At 44.5% G+C, this 20,000-nt stretch overlaps 1 protein-coding gene across 1 annotated transcript; it reads left to right on the top strand.

Moving 5' to 3' along the window:
* Window positions 1-24: 24 nt before the first annotated feature.
* DDX24 (DEAD-box helicase 24) lies at window positions 25-19,259 on the top strand. The gene is made up of 9 exons (XM_032405855.1): window positions 25-130; window positions 1,323-2,039; window positions 8,665-9,177; window positions 10,246-10,399; window positions 10,652-11,167; window positions 13,489-13,564; window positions 15,866-16,054; window positions 16,975-17,104; window positions 18,711-19,259. Exons 2-9 carry the CDS (start codon window positions 1,328-1,330, stop codon window positions 18,980-18,982), a joined length of 2,562 nt encoding a protein of 853 aa, XP_032261746.1. The 5' UTR covers window positions 25-130; window positions 1,323-1,327; the 3' UTR covers window positions 18,983-19,259.
* Window positions 19,260-20,000: the final 741 nt, after the last annotated feature.

The following is a 20,000-nucleotide window of genomic DNA, read 5'->3' as shown; positions in this document are numbered from 1 at the left end:
AGGGCGCGCGCGTGCGTGAGTGCAAGCCCCGCCCCGGAACTGCGGTCGACGCTGCAGCTGAGCAACCACGGTGGAGGTGTGCGCGGCGTTTGGCCGGCGTGTGAGGGAACCGCGACGGCGTCTCCACGCGGTGAGTACCAGAGCCCGAGCAGGGCTGGGGCCGGCCCCCGGGGCTCGCGTGGTGGGCTTGTCCAGGCCACTGGCCTGAATTCTCGGGTCCACTGAGGGCGGCCGCTGGCCCCGCGTCGGGGACCCCTGGTGTGGGCGTCCAGGCCCGGTGGCGTCGGCCTCTCCGCGTCGAACGCCCGCTGTGCCTGAGGCGGGGCGCGCGGCCGGAGCCCTCGCCCCCCGTGCCTGACCACCCCCGCCGCGGTGGAAGCCGGGTGGTTTGCGGTCGTGGCGGAGCTGGGGCGGTGGGTGAAGCCTGCCTGCGCGCTGACGTGCTGAGCCGGCCGGGCGCCATGCCTGGCGGGTTCTGACGTGCGTCACCTTTTTGTGTCGGTGTAACGACCCCCTGAAGCAGATCCTTCATCATCCCCATTTTACAGGCGAGGAGACTGAGCTTCACAGAGATTGAGACGTCCGCCACAGACCCGGAGCCCGTCCGGATTTGAATTATGGTTTACCTTTGTGCTTCCCTCCAGGACCTGTGATTTTTCTTGGTCTTTCTGGAAAGGGAGACCGTGGATGGAGAGTCACTCAAGCGGCCTCTGTTGAAATGTGTTTTAAATCACTTAAAATGTAACGAAAAAGCTGGATGGGCAAAGGCCAGAATGGTGGAATAGGCATTTGCCTTCTTGGGGCAAGGCTTGAGCCCTTACAATAAAGCTGGGGTCCTACACGCCCCCCCCCCAAGAAAAACCCTCCACCTTCTTAATTCGGCCTTCAAAATGACTTGGGTGTGTCAGGCTTCTTTAGAACCCCGTGCTTTACATAATCTTATTTGTTCGCATAAAACGTTTTGTGACTTAGATATTATTGGGTCCCTCTCCCTTATTTTAAAACATGAGAGCACTGAGGTTCGGGGAGGATTAAACACCACTGTCCAGTGACACACAAGCAGTAAGTACTGGGTCTGGAATCCAAACCAGATCTAGCTCATGTGTCTGTGCTCCTCCATCTCCTGTGTACCCTCTGTTCCAGGCCAGCCTGCCTACTCTGTTGGTATATTTCTTCTCCTCTTTGATCTTCTCTACCTCTATGTCCTCGCTTCTTTGCAGGGCCTGATACTCTGTAGGCTGCTTAGAAGATATTTGTTGCCTCAGAACCCCACGCTCTTCAGTTGCCAACCTAATGGAACACTTCTCTCCTTTTCTTTTCAGCAACCATGAAGTTGAAGGAGACAAAATCAAGGCCAAAGCCACCAAGCTATGGCAAATTCCAGACAAAGGGAATCAGAGTTGTGGGAAAATGGAAGCAGGTGGAGATTGACCCAAATATGTTTGCAGGTGGACAGATGGATGACTTGGTGTGCTTTGAGGAACTGACAGATTACCAGTTGGTCTCCCCTGCCAAGAATTCCTCCAGTCTCTTCTCAAAGGAGGAGCCCAAGAAGAGAAAGTCACAAGCTGTTTCAGGAAAGGAAGAAGGAGAGTCCAGCTCCTCAAAGAAAAAGATGAAGTTCAAGAAGAATAAAGACATGGAAACTGAAGGAATCAGTGTCCAGAAGGAGTTTGAAGTCAAAGATGCTGAGCCAGAGCCCCAGGGAGATGACACGGTTTGTCCTGATCCACAGGTAGAGGAGATGGTATCAGAAAGCTCAGCCCAGACTGTTCCAAAAAAGAAAAAAAAGAAAGGGAAAAAAAACTTGGAGCCTTCCCAGGGTACTACTCCAAAGGTGCCCAAAAAAGCAAAGACATGGATGCCTGAAATGCACGACCAGAAGGCAGATGTAACAGCTTGGAAAGATCTGTTTGTACCCAAGCCAGTTCTCCGAGCACTCAGCTTTCTAGGCTTCTCTGCACCCACACCAATCCAAGCTCTGACCTTGGCACCTGCCATCCGTGACAAATTGGACATCCTTGGGGCTGCTGAGACAGGTAAGGGCATCCTTAGCTGGCCAGGGTAAGATTGCTTTTGGGTTGACCTTGTGGCTGCTAACAGGTTGGATGGCTTGGGGAGAGGGGAATTTGGGGATATAATCACAAAAGCAGTGTTGAGTGAAGGTGTTTAGAAGTCACCCAGCTCTGGGTTGAAATCTGCCACTTTCTGATTGGTACCCTGGACAGGTCGCTTTATCTCTCTGACGCCCTGTAGGTCCTATTATAAAATGGAGGTAACACCGGTACCTACTACCCTTTTTTTTTTTTTTTTTATTGCTTTGTGGGTTAAATGTAAGTGCTACAGTAAAGTTTATGCAGTACACTGCAAGTGATTTGCAAATGGTAGTTTTTTCCTATTCTTGAGCTTTCCTAAATGGCTCAGAGGGGTAAAGTAGGACTAAGAGCGGCCCTCTGGAGAGGTAGATCTTCATTAGTATAAGGAGTAAGTGTCTAATTCTCAAGAGTTGTCCAAAGATAAAAGGGCTGCTTTGGGAATTGGTGAGTTTATCATTATTGGAAGGATTTGAGTGTGTAACCATTAGGTGGATTTTGTATGTAGATTTGGCATGAGGTGACTGTTGGGACTAGGCATTATTTAAAGTTCCCTTATTCCCTGGGCCATCTTAAGACTTTGCGAAGCAATGACAGGTCAATGACTTGACCTCAGTAGTTTAAGTTACTGACTGGAGGGAGGTGCTTGTACTGCCTGGTACTAAAATCCAACTAGATCAGCAATAACTGATAGAAATACATATATAATGTGAGCCACATAGGGATTTAAAATTTTCTAGGAGCCATATTTTAAAAAGGTAAAAAGAACAGGTAAAAGTTAATTTTAACAATGTATTTAATTAGTTTATAAAAATTTCAGTATATAATTAAGGTAAAATCTTTGAGATACTTTACGTTCTTATTTTTATACTAAGTTTTCAAAATCTGACGTGTATTTTGAATTTGCAGCACCTCAATTTAGAGTAACCACATTTTAAGTGCTCAATAGCCATCCATACATGGCGAGTGACTGTTAGGTTGTATGGTATAGAACTAGACCATCTAGACACTTTGTGCCTTGGGTTTCTGGAAAGGGTGGTCAGGAAAGTATGGGTGAGGTGCTATAGAAGAGTCATGTAGATGGAAAAGTGAGGAAGGCTCAGGGGAATGGAAGTAATAATGGTAAGTTAGAACATTTTCTTAGCATTTAAAATGTATCATGGACTGTGTTAAGTACATCACACTGATGAACTCAGTTCTCAAAATCACCCTGAGATAGGTTGCATTATTCTCATCTTACTGATGAAACACAGCCTCACAGAAGACAGTATCCATAAAACCACAGCTGAAAAGTAGTAGTGCCTAGATTCTAGACTAGGTCTGTGTGCTATTAAGCATTCTACTACATTGCTTTGGTTTGTGCAGAGGCCTGGAAATGGGTTTCTGGAAGCAGAGGCAAGGTTGTATGAGCCACTGTGGCTAGAGCCTGACATTTGGATTCATACCACAGCTCCTATCAGGCTGTCCCTGTGGAATGCTGTGAATCTGCAGGTCCAAGACTCACAAAGATTTTCGGGGCTATGGACAAACTGCTGCCCATACAGATAATGAATATTTCCATCACCCCCCAAAGATGCTTTGGGCCCCTTTTGAAATCTCTCCTGGGCCCCCACTCCTTGTTCATCCCCAAGGTAACCTCTAATATGCTTTCTATCACTTTGGATTAATTTGCATTTTCCAGAATTTTATATAACGGAATCATACACTATGTACTTTTGAGAGGGGGTGGGTGTTCGGCTCTTTTACTCAGCATACTTTGAGATTCAACCGTGTTATTGCAAGTACCAATAGTTCGTTCCTTTTTATTGACGAGTAATATTCCAGTATATGGATATAGCACAATTTGTTTATCCATCTGTTGGTGAATATTTTTGTTCTCTATAGTTTTTGGCTATACAAATAAAACTATTTATAGGGGCACCTGGTGGCTCAGTCAGTTAAGCCTCTAACTCTTGGTTTTAGCTCAGATCATAATCTCAGGGTCCTGAGATTTATCCCCATGTCGGGTTCCACGCTCAGCATGGAGTCTGCTTAAGATTCTCTCTCCCTTTCCCTCTCCCTCCCCCCGTGTGTGTGCATGTTCTCTCGCACCTCTCTCTCTCTCTCCCTCTCCCCCCCTCGCTTTCTCCCACCCTCTCCCCTCCCTCCCTCCCACCCCCTCTCCCTCCTAAATAAATAAATAAAATCTTAAAAAAAACCACAACTATCATAAATATTGGTGTGTTAGTCTTTGTATGGGTATATGCTTTAATTTCTGTTGGGTAAATACGTGTGGAATAGCTAGGTCTTAAGGTAAAAGTAACCTTTTAGTTTTCCAAAGTGATTATACCATTTTACATACCCACCCAGTTAGAGTTTAAATTGGTCTCTGTCCCTGCCAATACTTGGTGTGTTCAGTCTTTAATTTCATTTTAGACTTTAATAATTTTAGCATGGTTTCCTTGTGGCTTTAATTGATATCCCCTTAGTGACTCGTTGAGCATCTTTTCAAGTGCCTATTTGTATATTCTTTGGTGGTGTCTTTTCAGTCCTCTTGCCCATTTTTTAACTGGGTAGTTGTTTTCCTACTACTGAATTCATTATATATTCTGGATATACCCCCTTTATCAGATACTTGGTTTATGATTTTTTTCTCCCAGTCTGTGGCTTGTCTTTTCATTCTCTTTACAGTGTCTTTCGAAAGATCAGAAGTTCTTTATTTTGATGAAGATCAAATGATCACTTTCCTTTTTACAAATGTGCTTATCTACAAATCCTTTGCCTAACCCAAGATCACAGAGATTTTCTCCAGTGTTTTCTTCTAGAAGTGTTACTAGTTTTAGGTTGTATGTTTCAGTCTGTGATCTTTATTGGGTTAATTTTTGTTTACAGTGAGAAGTGTGGATCAGAGTTCCTTTTTTTCCCCTGCATGTGGATATCCAGCACCGTTTGTTGAAAAACTATCCTTCCTCCACTGAATTTTGCCTTTGCATCTTTTTTGAAAATCAGTGACTGTATAGGTGTGGGTCTATTTCTGGAGTCTCCCCCCCCCCCCATTGATCTACTTATCTATCTTTTTACATCAAAACTTCACTATCGGGGCGCCTGGGTGGCTCAGTCAGTTGGGCAGCTGCCTTCGGCTCGGGTCGTGATCCCAGGGTCCTGGGGTCGAGCCCCACATCGGGCTCCCTGCTTGGCGGGAAGCCTGCTTCTCCCTCTCCTACTCCCCCTGCTTGTGTTCCCTCTCTCACTGTGTCTCTCTCTGTTAAATAAATAAAATAAAATAAAATAAAAAGAAAACTTCACTGTCTTGGATACAGCAGCTTTAGAACAAGTTTTAAATCAGGTAGTATAAGTTCTCTTTGTTCTTTTTAAAAGTTATTTTGGCTGTTCTAGGCCCCTTGCATTTCCATTTGAATTTTAAACTCAACTTGTCAGTTTCTACAAAAAGCCAGCTGGTATTTGGATTGAGATTGCATTGATTATAAAGCAAACTGAGGACAAATGACATCTGGACAATATAGAATCTTCCCATGAAGGTAGTATATCTCCATTTTTTTTTAGCTCTTTAATTTTTTTAGCAGTGTTATGTAGTTTTTAGTGTGTGCACATCTGTAATTAGATTTGTCCTTAAATATTTCAGGGGCACCTGGGTGGCTCAGTCGTTCAGCGTCTGCCTTCAGCTCAGGTCATGATCCCAGGGTCCTGGGATCGAGCCCCGCATCGGGCTCCCTGCTCTGCAGGAAGCCTGCTTCTCCCTCTCCGCTCCCCCTGCTTGTGTTACCTCTCTCACTGTGTCTCTCTCGTCAAGTAAATAAATAAAATCTTTAAAAAAAAAAAAAAGAAAGAAAGAAATGCTCTTTCTGCATTTATTAAGATAAGTGGTTTTTCATTTTGAGTCTGTTGATAATGGTGAATTACACTTGATTTTCAAATGCTAAACCAAACTTACATTCCTGGGGTAAGCCAAATTTGGTCACAGTGTTATTCCATTTATATATTGGATTTGATTTGCTAAAATTTTGTTGATAATTTTTGAATTTCTGTTCATGGGATATTGGGTTATAGTTTTCTAGTAATATCTTTGGTTTTGGAATCAGAGTAATGCAGGCCTTGGAATGACTTTTGAAGTATTCTCTTCAGTTTTCTGAAAGTTTGTATAGAATTGGTATTTTTTTTCTTCCTTAAATATTTGGTAGACTTCATCTGTGCCTGCACTTTACTTTGTAGGATGGATTTTAACTACAGATTTAATTGCTTTAATGTATTAGAAATATTTGTGTTACTTATTTTTTCTTAAGTGGTAGGTTTTTTTTTGCAGTTCCATTAGTTTTTGTTCCCTGTGTTTTGAAGCTCTGTTATATTTAGGTGTGTAAATGTTTAGGAATGTTATATCCTCTAAATGAATTTATTCCTTTCATAATGAAATGGCCCCCTTTTTCCCCAAAGTATTGTTTTTTCTAAAATCTTCTCAATCTGATATTAATGTACCTTTCTAGCTTTATTTTGATTAATGTTAACATGGTGTGTTTTGCATACTTGTATTTTTTTAAAGATTTTTTTAAGTAATCTCTACACCCAATGTGGGGCTTAAATTTACAACCCCAAGATCAAGAGTCACATGCTCTTAACAACTGAGCTAGCCAGGTGCCCCTCGTACTTTTAATCTATTGACGTCATTGTATTTAAAGTGGGTTTCTTGGAGCTTCTAAGTTGGGGAACCCTTCCTTGTTCTGGGAGGGTGGTGCACCCCCAGTTCCACAGGGACAGAAGCCCTTGGAACCCTTCCAGACTTTGCCTTATGTACCTCTTCATCTGGTTTTTCATCTATATCCTTTATCATATGCTTTGTATTAAACTGAAACTTGTAAGAAAAAAAAATAAAATGGCATTCTTGTAGAGAGCATGTGTTGGGTCTTGCTGTTTAATCATTGTGACAATCTGTCTTTTATTTGTTGAGATCTTTTACATTTAATGTGATTATTGATAATGGTTAAGTTGTAATCTGTTATTTTGCTATTTGCTACACTCTTTCCTTTTAACTTTTGGACTGATTATTTCTTGTAATGGCATTTTATATCCCTTATTGATCTTATTAGCTGTAACTGTTTTAGTGGTTGCTTTTGGGTTCATAGTATATATCTTTAGTATGTCATAGTCTGTCTTTAAGTAATAATTACTATTTTTTATATAGTACAAGAATCTTACAAGACTGTATTTCCTTTTTTCCTTTACATTGTGCTTTTTTACACTTTATATGTGTTAGAAATCCAAAATACATTTTTATGTTTAATAATTTTAAGTTTAAACTTAAGAAATCTTTCATATTTATCTATGTTACCATTACTGTTTCTGGTACTCTTCCTTTGTACAGATCCAGAATTTCATCCAGTAGCATCTTCTACATGGAAGACTCCCTTTAGTACTTCTTGTAGTTCAAGTTTGCTGATGATAAATTATTCAGCTTTTGTGTGCCTAAACGTCTTTACTTTGCATTTTTTTGAAAGGAATTTTTGCTAAGAGAGTTCTAGGTTGTTGGATTTTTTTTTCAGGTCTTCAAATAAAGATGTAATACTGTCTTCCAGCTTTGATGGTTTCTGATGAAAAGTGCTGTTTATCTAGTGTTAAGGGTCTGTTTGCTCTCTTTTTTTCTTACAATTCTTGCTTACAGTGCCTTGTTTTCTTATGGGTTATTTTTTTTACTGAGAGCTGCTCATTTTCCTTTGAAAATGATTTGTGAGCATTTTTTAAATAGTTTTTTTTTTTTTTTAAGATTTTATTTATTTGAGAGAGAGCGAGAGATCAAGTTGGGGGAGAAGCAGAGGGAGAGGGAGAACCCCTTAAGCTGACCCTGTTCTGAGCGCAGAGCCTGATTTGGGGCTCAAACCCATGACCCAGGCTGAAACCAAGAGTCGGATGCTCATTCGACTGAGCTACCCAGGTGCCCCTTGTGAGAATTCTTTGAGGCCTATGATAAAGGTTTCTTCCTCCAGAGATAATTTATTTGCTTTTGCTGGGGACTTTATAACTTTGGAACTACTTTAAATTCTCAACTTGAGCTGTCTTGTTTGTTTGTATTAACCACCCAGAAGATATGAATTTGGGCTTCTTACACATTCAAAGATCAGTTTGAAAATGTTCAAGCATAGATAAAAGTATGCTAATTTTAAGTTTTCAGAAAAACTAAGAAAATTGTCTTCTACTGCCATCTTCTCCAGCAAAGGTCTTAGGAAACTGTATATAGATTTCCATTCCCCATACCCTAATGTGATGGTGTTTCTTCACAACAACGACAAAACACACAAAACTTGTCTGTTTAGAGTTTCAGTGCTTGGACTTTGTGTGTAGTTCACATTGGTGACCTCAGGCCTCAGTGCTAGTCTGCTAGACTTTTTCTCAGGCTTTTAATTACAGATACCCTCTGGTTGCAGTGCTTGCTGTTGGGCAACCTGTGCTGAGTGGAGGAGCTTTGGGTTGTTCAGGGTAGCACGTGGCTATCAGGGTCCCTTATTCTGTGTAAAAGAAAGAAGCCCAGACAAAAAGTATGTGTATTTATTGATTCACACTGTTTCTTTTTTGTTTTACTTCTAAGGAAGTGGAAAAACTCTTGCCTTTGCCATTCCAATGATCCATGCAGTACTGCAGTGGCAGGTGAAGAAGAAGCCTACTCCAGCTCCAAGTAACACAGGAGCATTACCTGGTGAGACCAGAACCGAGGCTGGAACTGAGTCTGGAGTTTTGCCTGATGAGATTGGAATTGAGGGTGAAGTCCTGCCCAGTGAAGCTGAAGTGAAGGCTGGAGCACCACCCAGCAAGGTCAAGACTGGAGCTGCTGTCTCAGACCAGGTGCTGCCCTTCTGTGATGATGATGCTGGTGAAGGACCTTCTTCTCTGATCAGGGAGAAGGCCATCCCCAAACAGGATGAAGACAAAGAGGAAAAGCTTGATGAAGAGGAGACTGGAAGGTTGAAGCAAGAGTTGGGTGGCAAAATCGCCATCTGTAAAGCACATCCAAAGCGCCCTCTGCTTGGGCTGGTTCTGACTCCCACTAGAGAGCTCGCTGTCCAGGTCAAACAACACATTGATGCTGTGGCCAAGTTTACAGGTGAGGTTTAATTCTGTTTAATAAATAACTTCCTGAGAGGATCCTGGGTGCTGGGGTGGCAGAGGTGAACAAGCTATAGCTCCTACCCTTTAGGGGAAATCTCTCTCAACCTGCCAGAGAATTAAGCCTTACAGAAAATTGTTTGAGTGACACTGTCTCAGTTCTCCCAAGGATAACGCATAGCTAATGCCACTCTAGATGCATAGGAAATTAGTCAATTTATTGGATATGGTGGATGCTTAAGGCAGGGGTTGTCAAAAGTACCTCTTTTTGTAAATAAAATGCAGCCACACCCATTTGTTTACATAGTGTCTATGGCTGCTTTTGCACTACTAAGGTAGAATGAAGTAAAGTTAGTAGTTGTGACAGATTTAGCTCACAAGGCCAAAATGCTTACTATTGACCCTTTAAGAAAATGTTTGCCAACCTCTGCCTTAGGGCACAAGAACTTACTCTCTCAGGGAATTCCTTTCGGGAAGGGCTGCGCAGTGAGAATTTTAACTTTATAATAAAAGCAACAGTTACCAAGCTCCTACTGTGTGCCGGGCACTTTGCTAAGCACTTTGCCTACATGATCCTGTATTTTCTTTCCACATTGGATACCTTGAGAAGTCCTCCACCAGAGAACAGAACAGACAGTAGGCATTAGAGGCATTAATTCTAATTGAGGGGGATGGGCAGGACTTTCTTGGGAGGTGTGTCACAGCTGCAGAGTGACCTCCTTCCCAGCATTGTGGTGCACCACTGCTCACTTTTCCTGGAACTTTGGATGTAAACATGCCTGGGTTCAAATCCAGCTCTTCTGTTGTTGATAAAGGGGAGGGAGTAGAAAGAAATGAGGTTGGGGAAGTAGACAGGGCCCAGATCATAGAAGACTTAATGTGCCTTCTAGGAGTGGCACTAAGAGTCAGGCCAGGCCCACTCTTTTAGTGCCCCCCCCCCCCAAAAAGAGAGGGGAGCTGTCCTGGTGATTGATTTCCTCTGCTGATCTCGGGGCACCTGTGTCATTCGTGGCAGAAAACATGCAGCCAACTGAATAACAGGTCTTTTATATTTTGTGTACTGTAGGAATTAAAACTGCTATTTTGGTTGGTGGAATGTCTGCGCAGAAACAGCAGAGGATGCTAAACCGCCAGCCAGAGATTGTGGTCGCCACTCCGGGCCGGCTGTGGGAGCTAATTAAAGAAAAGCACCCTCATTTGAGCAACCTTAGGCAGCTCAGGTAAGTGACATACCTCCCCTTTCCCTTTCACGCCCTTTTCTGTCGTGGGCCTGAGAGAGCATGGTAGCGTATGTATTACCTTCTCCATGGTGTGGTACCAGTCAGACTTTGGCCTTTAGAAAACCATGCATGAGGGGATTGAGTCCCTGGTGGTGGTGGTGTGTACGTATGTCTGTGTTGAGGGTGGAGATGGTAGTTGAGTGTGCTGTATAAATGACTCCTCAGGTTATGTGGGTCTCTCTGTATCTGCAGGTGCCTGGTGGTCGATGAGGCTGATCGGATGGTTGAGAAAGGCCACTTTGCTGAGCTCTCACAGCTGCTAGAGATGCTCAGTGACTCCCAGTACAACCCAAAGAGACAGACGCTTATTTTTTCTGCGACACTGACCCTGGTACATCAAGCGCCTGCTCGAATCCTTCACAAGAAGCACACTAAGAAAATTGACAAAACTGCCAAACTTGACCTCCTCGTGCAGAAGATTGGCATGAGGGGCAAGCCCAAGGTCATTGACCTGACCAGAAATGAGGCCACAGTGGAGACACTGACAGAGACCAAGATTCATTGTGAGGCTGATGAGAAAGACTTGTATCTGTATTACTTCCTAATGCAGTATCCCGGCCGCACCTTAGTGTTCGCCAACAGTATCTCCTGCGTCAAACGCCTCTCTGGGCTCCTCAAAGTCCTGGATATCATGCCGCTGACCCTGCACGCCTGCATGCACCAGAAGCAGAGGCTCAGGAACCTGGAGCAGTTTGCCCGTCTGGAAGAGTAAGTCAGGCCTGTACCCAGAGCCCACGTTCTGGTCATTAGGTCAAGGTTGCCAGGATGGTGGGGAGATGGTGGGAAGCTACCTTCTGACATGGAAGCCTTATCGGTAGAAGGTAGCCCTTTTTTGCGTATCATGAAGCAGGCTTACTCTCATCTGATGCATTTGGTTGCTGATAATGCCCAACAGAAACTTTCTTAATAATGAGTAACGGTGATGATAATACCTATTGTTGTGGATCACTTAACAATAGAGTAAGTATCATGTTGGCATTTTAGATACATTATCACATTCATTCAATTCTAACATCCTTGAGAAGCAGCAGAATGGATTCATGGTTAAGAACACAGACTGGAACCAGACTGCTTGAGATTAAGACCTTGGCTGTGCCACTTCTAGCTGGCCAGATTACTTCAGTGTGTTGCAGTTTTCTCGTAATTAGCATAATAGTAGAATAATAGAAGCTAATGGAGAGGGTTGTTAGGAAGATTAAGGGAGTTTATACGTATAAAGCATTTAGAACAAATGCTTAGCCCGTGGTATGTACTTGCTAAATGTTAGTTTTAATACCGCTTTTCATTTATTGTCATTATTCTCATTTTATAGATTGATAAAAGTAAGATCTAGAGAAGCTAATCAGCTTGCCCAAGGTTTCTCATCCTGAAAGTGACAAAGCTGGGCCTCAGACAAACCGGTCAGACCCAGAGCTCATCCTTACCATGCTGTCACTGTGCATCTCCTTTTGGGCCAGACTGATGCTCAGGCAGCAGTGTGCATATTGTCAGGTTATGGGCCTGAGAAGTTGAGGTCAAGTCTAGATTGACTTTTGCCCAGTGTTTTGTCAGGTTACAGAGTGATTAGTTTCTAGAACAAGTGTCTGGTTTACCTCCTTTAAAATATTGCTAGGTAGAAGTTAGCAGTTTATATGGTGTCTGAGTGGGGTGTCTGTCTGATTGGATGGGGTCCCCTAAATGTGGGGCAACAATCAGGTGGAAGCCAAGGCGCTGGCGTTGAAAGAATACACCTGAGGCAGAACAAAGGAGCCACAAGGGAGTGGGCAAGCGGGACAGCAGAGGAGAGGCTGTCTGCAATGAGGCAGTGGATGGGGCTGTTTTTAAAGGGGGAAGATGAGGGGGTATGGCCATGTATGGAATTCTGCCTTTTTTGGTAACTGTGCCTAGTTGTAAGTAGCCTATGGGTCAGTTAGGGCCTATGGGTATTTTGAGGTGGGTGGCCTGATGGGCCTGTCTATATTCGGCCAGATGGTAGCTGTGTGTCCTTTCTTTCTACATTCCTCAAGTCTGTTTGCCTAAAAGTGGCCTCTACATCTTATTCGATCAGGGATTGGGAAACTATGGCCCATGGGCTAAATCAGCTAGTTTTATTGGAAGGCAGCAAGGCCCATTTATGTATTGTCTCTGGCTACTTTGGCAGTAGCAGAGTTGAGTAGTTTCAACAGACACTATCACCTGCAAAGCCCAAAATAATTTATGGTCTGGCCCTTTGTAGAAAAAGTTACTGCCTTTGACTTAAAGCAGTGGTTGAATTTGTATCATATTCCCCAGCCCTACCTCAGAACTACAGGGAGCAGGGATTCTGAAGAGCCCAGAATCTTAAGTTTTTAAGACATAGATCAGGTGCTTTTGACTTTCCTTGAACTACACATACATTAAGAAACATTACCCAATGAAATTACTGAGTGCTTACTGGGAGCCAGTCACTGTTCTAGGTAATAGAACACTGAGTAACACAAAGCCCTTGTTACAGGGTTTACATTCCAGTGGAGGGAGATCATAAATTGAAAAGCAATTATGTAGTTCGTCAAGTGGTGCTGAGTGCTGAGGAGTAAAGTTGTGCAGGGAGTTGTACTAAAGTGGGGTCAGGGAGGTTTCCCTGAGAGGGAGGGGTTACAGCAGAGTGTGGGCAAAGCAAGGAAACCTGAATGTCTGAGGAAGACTTTGTAAGGCCTATGGTATAGCAAGTGCAGAGGCTTGGAGGCCAGACCATGTTTGGCAAATTGGAAAGAAATCTAGGATGTCTGTGGGACCAGAGGGAAGTGAGTGGGAGGGTGATAGATGATGAGGTCACTGACCTAGAATATGGCCTCATTTATTTTACTGGAGGTGGTCTTTTATGATTGCAGAGTGTGGCTTGTTGACTGTGGTCAGTGAGACCCAAGCTTTGGATCCCAGCTCCACAAGTGAAGAGCCATGTCGGTGCCTTGGGAAGTTAATCTCTCCGAGCGCATTCAGCAGGCAGCAAGGAGTTGCTCACGGACAGCTGTAGGTTGTTCTTGACGGGCTTCTCTGTCTCTCTCCTGCAGCTGTGTTCTCCTGGCAACTGATGTGGCGGCGCGGGGCCTGGATGTTCCCAAAGTCCAACATGTCATCCATTACCAGGTAGGGGAATTAGGGAATTTGTTGCATCGAATGGGGAATTTTTTCAGCAAAGGTTTGGGGAGGGAGGAAAGAAAGGGGGAAGAATTACTAGTCCCAAGGCCTCATGCAGCAGAGTACCACTGGCATCTAGTGACTGACTAGCTGCTGCCATGTTTGGAACACTCATGAGATTTACTCGCAGAAAACATATTGGCACTTCTGATACCACTTAGCCCTTCCCTCTTTGATTTGGGCAAACTCATTGATGTTGGCAGGTTAGAGTCCTGTTTTCTTCCATGGAATAGGCATAGTAGCATGTAAACTGGTTACCCTGGTGTAGAGAAGTAGAAGAGTGTGGTGGTTAGGACCTGCCTGGGCTTAAATCCCAGCTGTGTAACCTTGAGCAAGCTGTTTAATCTCTTTCTGCCTCAGTGTTTTTGTTAGATGGCAGTTAGCACAGTATCTACTTCTTCAAGTTTTTATTAAGGTAAAATAAGTTCTTATGTGTGAAGAGTTTAGAAAGACACAGGGCATATCCTGAGCACTTACTAAATGTGAGCTGCTGTTGATACTGACATTAATATTAGTGCACACACCTGGTAAATCCTAGCATAGAGTGGTGGTTAGGAGCTTAGGCTTCAGAGCCACCCTTGCAGGGTTCAGATGCTTGTGGCCTGCTTCATAGTTGGTTAGCTTTGGGCATGTTACTTAACATCTCTGGTTTCTGTGTCATTGTAAACTGGGAGTGATGATGCTGCCTAACCCTTAGGGTTACCATGAGAATTAAATGAGCTCCTGTTGATGAAACCCCTAACACAGCACAGCATTAAGTATAAAGTGGTAGCTATTCTGGCGTTATTATTTCTCCTTTCTAATCCCTCATGCTTTAAAAAATCTTTCAGGGTGTAGGGGCGCCTGGGTGGCTCAGTCGGTTGAGCGTCCAGCTCTTGGTTTCAGCTCAGGTCATGATCTTGTGGGTCATGAGATCAAGCCCAGTGTGGGGCCTGAGCTCAGTGGGGAGTTTGCTTGAGGATTCTCTCCTTTTGCCCCAACCCCCACGTGCACTGTCTCTTTCTGTCTCTCAAATAAATAAATCTTTAAAAAAATCTTTCAGGGTGCCAGTTCAGTTTAGCAAATCTTTCTTCTTCCTCTTTTTGGGGAAGAGGCTGGGCCAGTTTTTGTGGGAGAGATCCAGATGAACAAAATGTAGTCCTAGCCCCTGAGAAGTATCAGACCAACTAAAGGAGATGAGACCAAAAGCCATAATTTAAGGCAGAAGATATTAGAAAGTTGCAAAATATAATGGGAGAGAGTGGTAACTTCTAGTTTGGGAGGTAGGAAAGGGCTTTCTTTTAAAAGATGCTTTGCATTTAAGGATGGGGGGAGGATCTGGGCATGTAGAGGTGGAAGGGAAGGAGGAGAGAATGTGTGGAAGTGGCAAGTTGGCTACGAGTGGGGGGTTATGTTGGGAGAAGAAAGTGAAAAATGGCCAATAGACCACATTTCTAGCACCATTATGAACAGTTAAGTACTTAGAGCTGCATTGGAAGTGGTAGTATTAACCTGGGCTCAGTGGAGAAGACTGTTCTGGATTAGTGGTGAGTGCCATGGGTGCAGGGGAGGGAGGGATTGTTAGCACCCATGCCACACCTATGGATAATATATCCAGTATGTATTAGAGTAGAAGCAATGGAGCCTGGGGGGGTTAGTGTGGTCTTTGCAGCTTGACTGCTTCAGTTCGAATCTTGGCTCCACTATTTAGTTCCTCCACCTAGAGGGAATTGCTTAACATTCTGTGTGTCAGTTTCCTTGTCTATAATATGGGTAATCATGAAAGCACTTCATGTTATTGTTTGTGAGGAATAAGTGGGATACTACATGCAGAGTGCTTGGAATTGCCTGGCCCATTGTAATCACTCAGTAAATGTTGGTTATAATTATCATGTTCAGTCATTCATATAGAGTTAATGAAGAATCAGTGGAGTTTCTGTAGTTAGAGTGGGAATTATGGTCAGAGCTTTGACTCAGGAAGATTGCAATGGCAGCTTTGGGCTGGGTCAAGGGGAGTGGGAGAGACCAGAGACGAAGTAAGTGACTGTCGTTCTGTTGAGTGGTCATGAGGGCCTGAAACCAGGGCAGGGGGCATGGGAGGGCAGACGCTGCACAGTGAATGGGCTAAAGAATTAGGACTAAGGGAGAATGGGCTGGATCTGTCCACAGTGCTGGAGAGGTTTCTAACTGCCTGGCTCGGGGAAGCTGGCCCTGAGGGGAAGAACACTGTTGGGTGATAACCACGCGTTGACTTCTTGGTTCCTCTGGCAGGTCCCTCGCACCTCGGAGATCTATGTCCACCGAAGTGGTCGAACGGCTCGTGCCACTAATGAAGGTCTCAGCCTGATGCTGATTGGGCCTGAGGATGTGATCAACTTTAAGAAGATTTACAAAACCCTCAAGAAAGATGAGGACATTCCACTGTTTCCTGTGCAGACAAAGTACATGGACGCAGTCAAGGTAAAAAGAAAAGTTAAAAATCTAGTACTAAGGAGGGAAGGGATTGTGCTGTACCTTCACCTTGCTGTGAGGCTCTGGTTCTGCCAATAGCTATTTAAATAGGAAGATTCGTTAAAAAAAAAAAAAGAAAGAAAAAGAAAAAAAAGGAATGTGGGGGCACTGTACGTGGTAGAAGGTAGAACGGTGAGTCGTCAAAAACAGGAATTTTCTTCTTGAGCCCTTTCTTCACTGCCTGCCCCTGGAGCCTTCACTACCACTTTCTCCCTCCACTGGACAAGGACAGTGAGTGTGGCTTCCTGGACATGCAGTGGTTGTAGGGAAGTGAGGTCAACTTGTCTTGCTGAGGCAGATACTAAACCTTTTTCACATTCCTGAAGCAAATGCCAGTAGTTCTATCTTTGGGGTTTTATTTTATTTTATTTATTTATTTTTAAGATTTTATATATTTATTTGACAGAGAGAGACAGCCAGAGAGGGAACACAAGCAGGGGGAGTGGGAGAGGGAGAAGCAGGCTACCCACTGAGCAGGGAGCCCAATGAGGGATTCGATCCCAGGACCCTGGGATCATGACCTGAGCTGAAGGCAGACGCGCAATGACTGAGCCACCCAGACGCCCCTCAAGAGCTTTTTTTTTTTTTTTTTCTTTAAAAATTTTATTTATTTGACAGAGAGAGATAGCGAGAGCAGGAACACAAGCAGGGGGAGTGGGAGAGGGAGAAGCAGGCTTCCCACCGAGCAGGGAGCCCGATGTGGGACTCGATCCCGGGACCCCGGGATCATGACCTGAGCCGAAGGCAGACGCCCAACGACTGAGCCACCCAGGCGCCCCTCAAGAGCTTTTTTAAAGACACAACTTATATGAGCCTTTGCTTCCCAGAGGCCTGAATGCTGTCAAATGAACACTATTCCTTTCCCCCAGGAACGAATCCATTTAGCTCGACAGATTGAGAAAGCGGAGTATCGGAACTTCCAGGCTTGTCTGCACAATTCTTGGATTGAACAGGCAGCAGCTGCCCTTGAGATTGAGCTGGAAGAAGAGATGTATAAGGGTGAGTGGACTGGATGGGACTTGAATACATTCAGCATTTTTCATTTGTTTTTTCCTTCAACTTTTGTCTTGTTGGAACTTCACCACTACCATGGGTCCTGTTAAAATCAGCAAAGATTTCCTTCTTTGCAAGAGGCCTTAGTCCCAGATGAGCCGACAGTCCTTGGCCTTTGTTCCCTCTGTCTTACTTGTCTCGGCTGCCTCCCTCATGTGACATCAGGGGTAGGCTTTGCAGCCAGGGGCCATGCTGGTCCATTCCCTTAGCTGGCTGTATGACCAGGTCAAGGTCTTTAATTTCTCTTTTGTACTAGGCTGTCATCATTTATAAGATGCAGGTCATAATGTTCCTACCTCATGGGGTTATTGCAAAAGATGGGTTGAATTGATGAATATAAAGTGCCTTTATCAGTGCCTGGCAAATAGAAAGGATTTCATACATTTTAAGTTATTATTTATGATTATTGTTACTCCTACACCAGTCATCATCTCATCTGACTTCCGTGGTCACATGACAAACAGCAGGAATTTTTTTTTTTTTTTAAGATTTTATTTATTTATTTGTCAGAGAGAGACACAGCGAGAGAGGGAACACAAGCAGGGGGAGTGGGAGAGGGAGAAGCAGGCTTCCCGCCAAGCAGGGAGCCCGATGTGGGGCTCGATCCCAGAACCCTGGGATCATGACCTGAGCCGAAGGCAGACGCTTAACCAACTGAGCCATCCAGGAGCCCCATAAACAGAGCAGGAATTATCATCCTTTTACATATGGAAATTAGAGGCTCATGGAAGAGAAGCTGTTTGTGCAGGGAAATAGGTCCATTACCAGGCCTTTCCTGAGCCCCTACTCTGAACCTGGATCTGTGTGGTCCCTGCTCTAGGAATGCTCTTGAGTCTTAAGAAGTGGTAGAACCAAATCTAGAACCGATGACACCAGAGTTGATCCGGTGTTCTTTCCATCCCAAAGTGGGCAGCCTAGCTGAGGTGTTGGCATCTCAGTGCCAGAGCCAACAAATTCAGAGGCTGACAAGCTGTCTGCTCAACATGGAAGCTGGGAACCAAACCAGTGGGCTTGGTGACAATGAGCTGTTCCTGGTAGCTCAGACTTGGGGCTGGTGTGGGGCCCTGTGGCTGTGCCCACCTCCACAGGTGCAGTCACAGTGCTGGTGGGGAGGTTTAGAAGAGCTGGGCTGCCAGATGGTGTTCACAGTCTCCTGGGTCTTTGTACTTGTCGACTCACCATACCCCAGCTAGCAAGTAGCAAGTGGGTGGGTCGTAGGAAGAAACTGATCTTCAAGTCAGGAACCTTGGGTTCAAATCTCAGTTTGACAACTAGCTAGCTAGCTCTGTGACCTTCAACAAGTGCCCTCGAGTAAAATGGAGGTAATTCCTGTCTTAGAGGCTTTTTTTTTTTTTGAGGAATGAAGGACATAATGCCTGAGTATCCCTCCCCAACTATGTTAGAAGTTAGCTAATACTAGCTTCTATAGAGACTTTTGAGCTTTGATTCCTCAAGAGTACCAAAACATTTTTTGTCACAAGTATCCATCAAGGGAAACAGAAAGTGTCTACAAATCATAGTGAATATGGTCTGTTTTATATTGTCTCTTAAGGAAGAAAAACTGACCAGCAAGAAGAGCGTAGGAGACAAAAACAGATGAAGGTCCTGAAGAAGGAGCTGCGCCATTTACTCTCCCAGCCGTTGTTCAAAGAGGACCTGAAAACGAAGTATCCAACTCAGTCTGGCAAGCTGCCCACGCTCATGTCTACCCCAAGAAACGGTGAGTCTGCCTTGAGCTGCCTCACCAAACAGAAGAAGCAGCAGAAGAAGCCGCCAAAAGGGCAGCAGCAGGAACAACCGCAGCCAAGTACAAGTGCAAATTAACTGCGCTCCAGGTCAGTCTGTTAGTGACTGCACATTGTTTCTATGTTCTCTGGTTATGTGGAAAAGCTTCCCACTTTCCCTTTCACTCCACTGTCAACCCCGGTTATAAAAATCTCCCTCTTCCATGCCAGCCCCCGTCACAAGAGAGACCTCATGCACATTTGTGTTGTTTTGGAGTAAGAATTCTATGCAGCAGCTTATATATTTCTGTATTCCAGTGTGTATAGGCTTCTTATATGTTTAGCTTGTTTTCGTCAATTAAAAGTAGTCAGAACCAGCATGTTATCCTGAGTTTTTAGCCGGAATATAGCTGTCCTAATCCTCTGGTTGCAGGATGCATGTGGGGTGCGTCTCATCCCATTGGATAGTGTGGATGGAGCAGTAGGCTTAGCTTGTATTCCTGCTTTTCTCCACAGCAGAACCCTAATAGCTCTTTAGCTCTCTACCATTCACCTTCTCTTGTCTGAGCCACACTGCAAGACGGGCAGGGAAGAGGTTGCCGTCCTTGGGTTCCAAGAGAACACAGGCTTCCTTAACATCACAGCCATTTGTGGGGAAGCCAGAACAGGTACGCAGAGTCTGGCATTGTGAGGCACTCCAGCCTTGTCTCCCCTCCCCTCCTCTGTCCGGAAGTGGTTGTTGCCCACAGTCCCACGCGCCCTTTCTCTTGTCCTGAGCCTTTATACAAGCTTTTCCCTCCGCCTGCTTGCCTTTTTCCCTATCCTTGAGCACGGCTACGTGTTCTCTAGGTCCCTGAGCCCCCAGGAGGGCATAGTGTCCATAGCAGCCGTGCTTATCCTCTCAGTAGCACTTGGCACACTGTATTGTCTCTGTTAAGCTCCTTGACAGCATAGGCTGCTTTATTACGCCTTGCAGCCCTTGGGCTTAGGTCAGGGCATGATGTTAATACGTGCTGAGGGAACCAGTGACTTCTTAGTGTGTGTGTGGGCACCCCCCCCAGCTTTCTCTAGGTTAGTCTAGGTGAGGAGCCACAATTGCCAGAGAAGCATAGATTTCT

The sequence above is a fragment of the Phoca vitulina genome, unplaced genomic scaffold (genome assembly GCF_004348235.1).
Source record: "Phoca vitulina isolate PV1807 unplaced genomic scaffold, GSC_HSeal_1.0 scaffold7, whole genome shotgun sequence".
NCBI classification, from domain to species: domain Eukaryota; kingdom Metazoa; phylum Chordata; class Mammalia; order Carnivora; family Phocidae; genus Phoca; species Phoca vitulina.
Note: the sequence above shows the minus strand (reverse complement) of the source record. Positions and strands in the feature narration are given on the sequence as shown.

Bases quoted from the DNA above. Each gene is read 5' to 3' on its own strand.
- DDX24 (XM_032405855.1), top strand. From the start codon at position 1,328: ATGAAGTTGAAGGAGACAAAATCAAGGCCAAAGCCACCAAGCTATGGC. The intron at 2,040-8,664 runs GTAAGGGCATCC...TTTACTTCTAAG, and splicing joins CCTTGGGGCTGCTGAGACAG to GAAGTGGAAAAACTCTTGCC. The intron at 9,178-10,245 runs GTGAGGTTTAAT...TGTGTACTGTAG, and splicing joins TGCTGTGGCCAAGTTTACAG to GAATTAAAACTGCTATTTTG.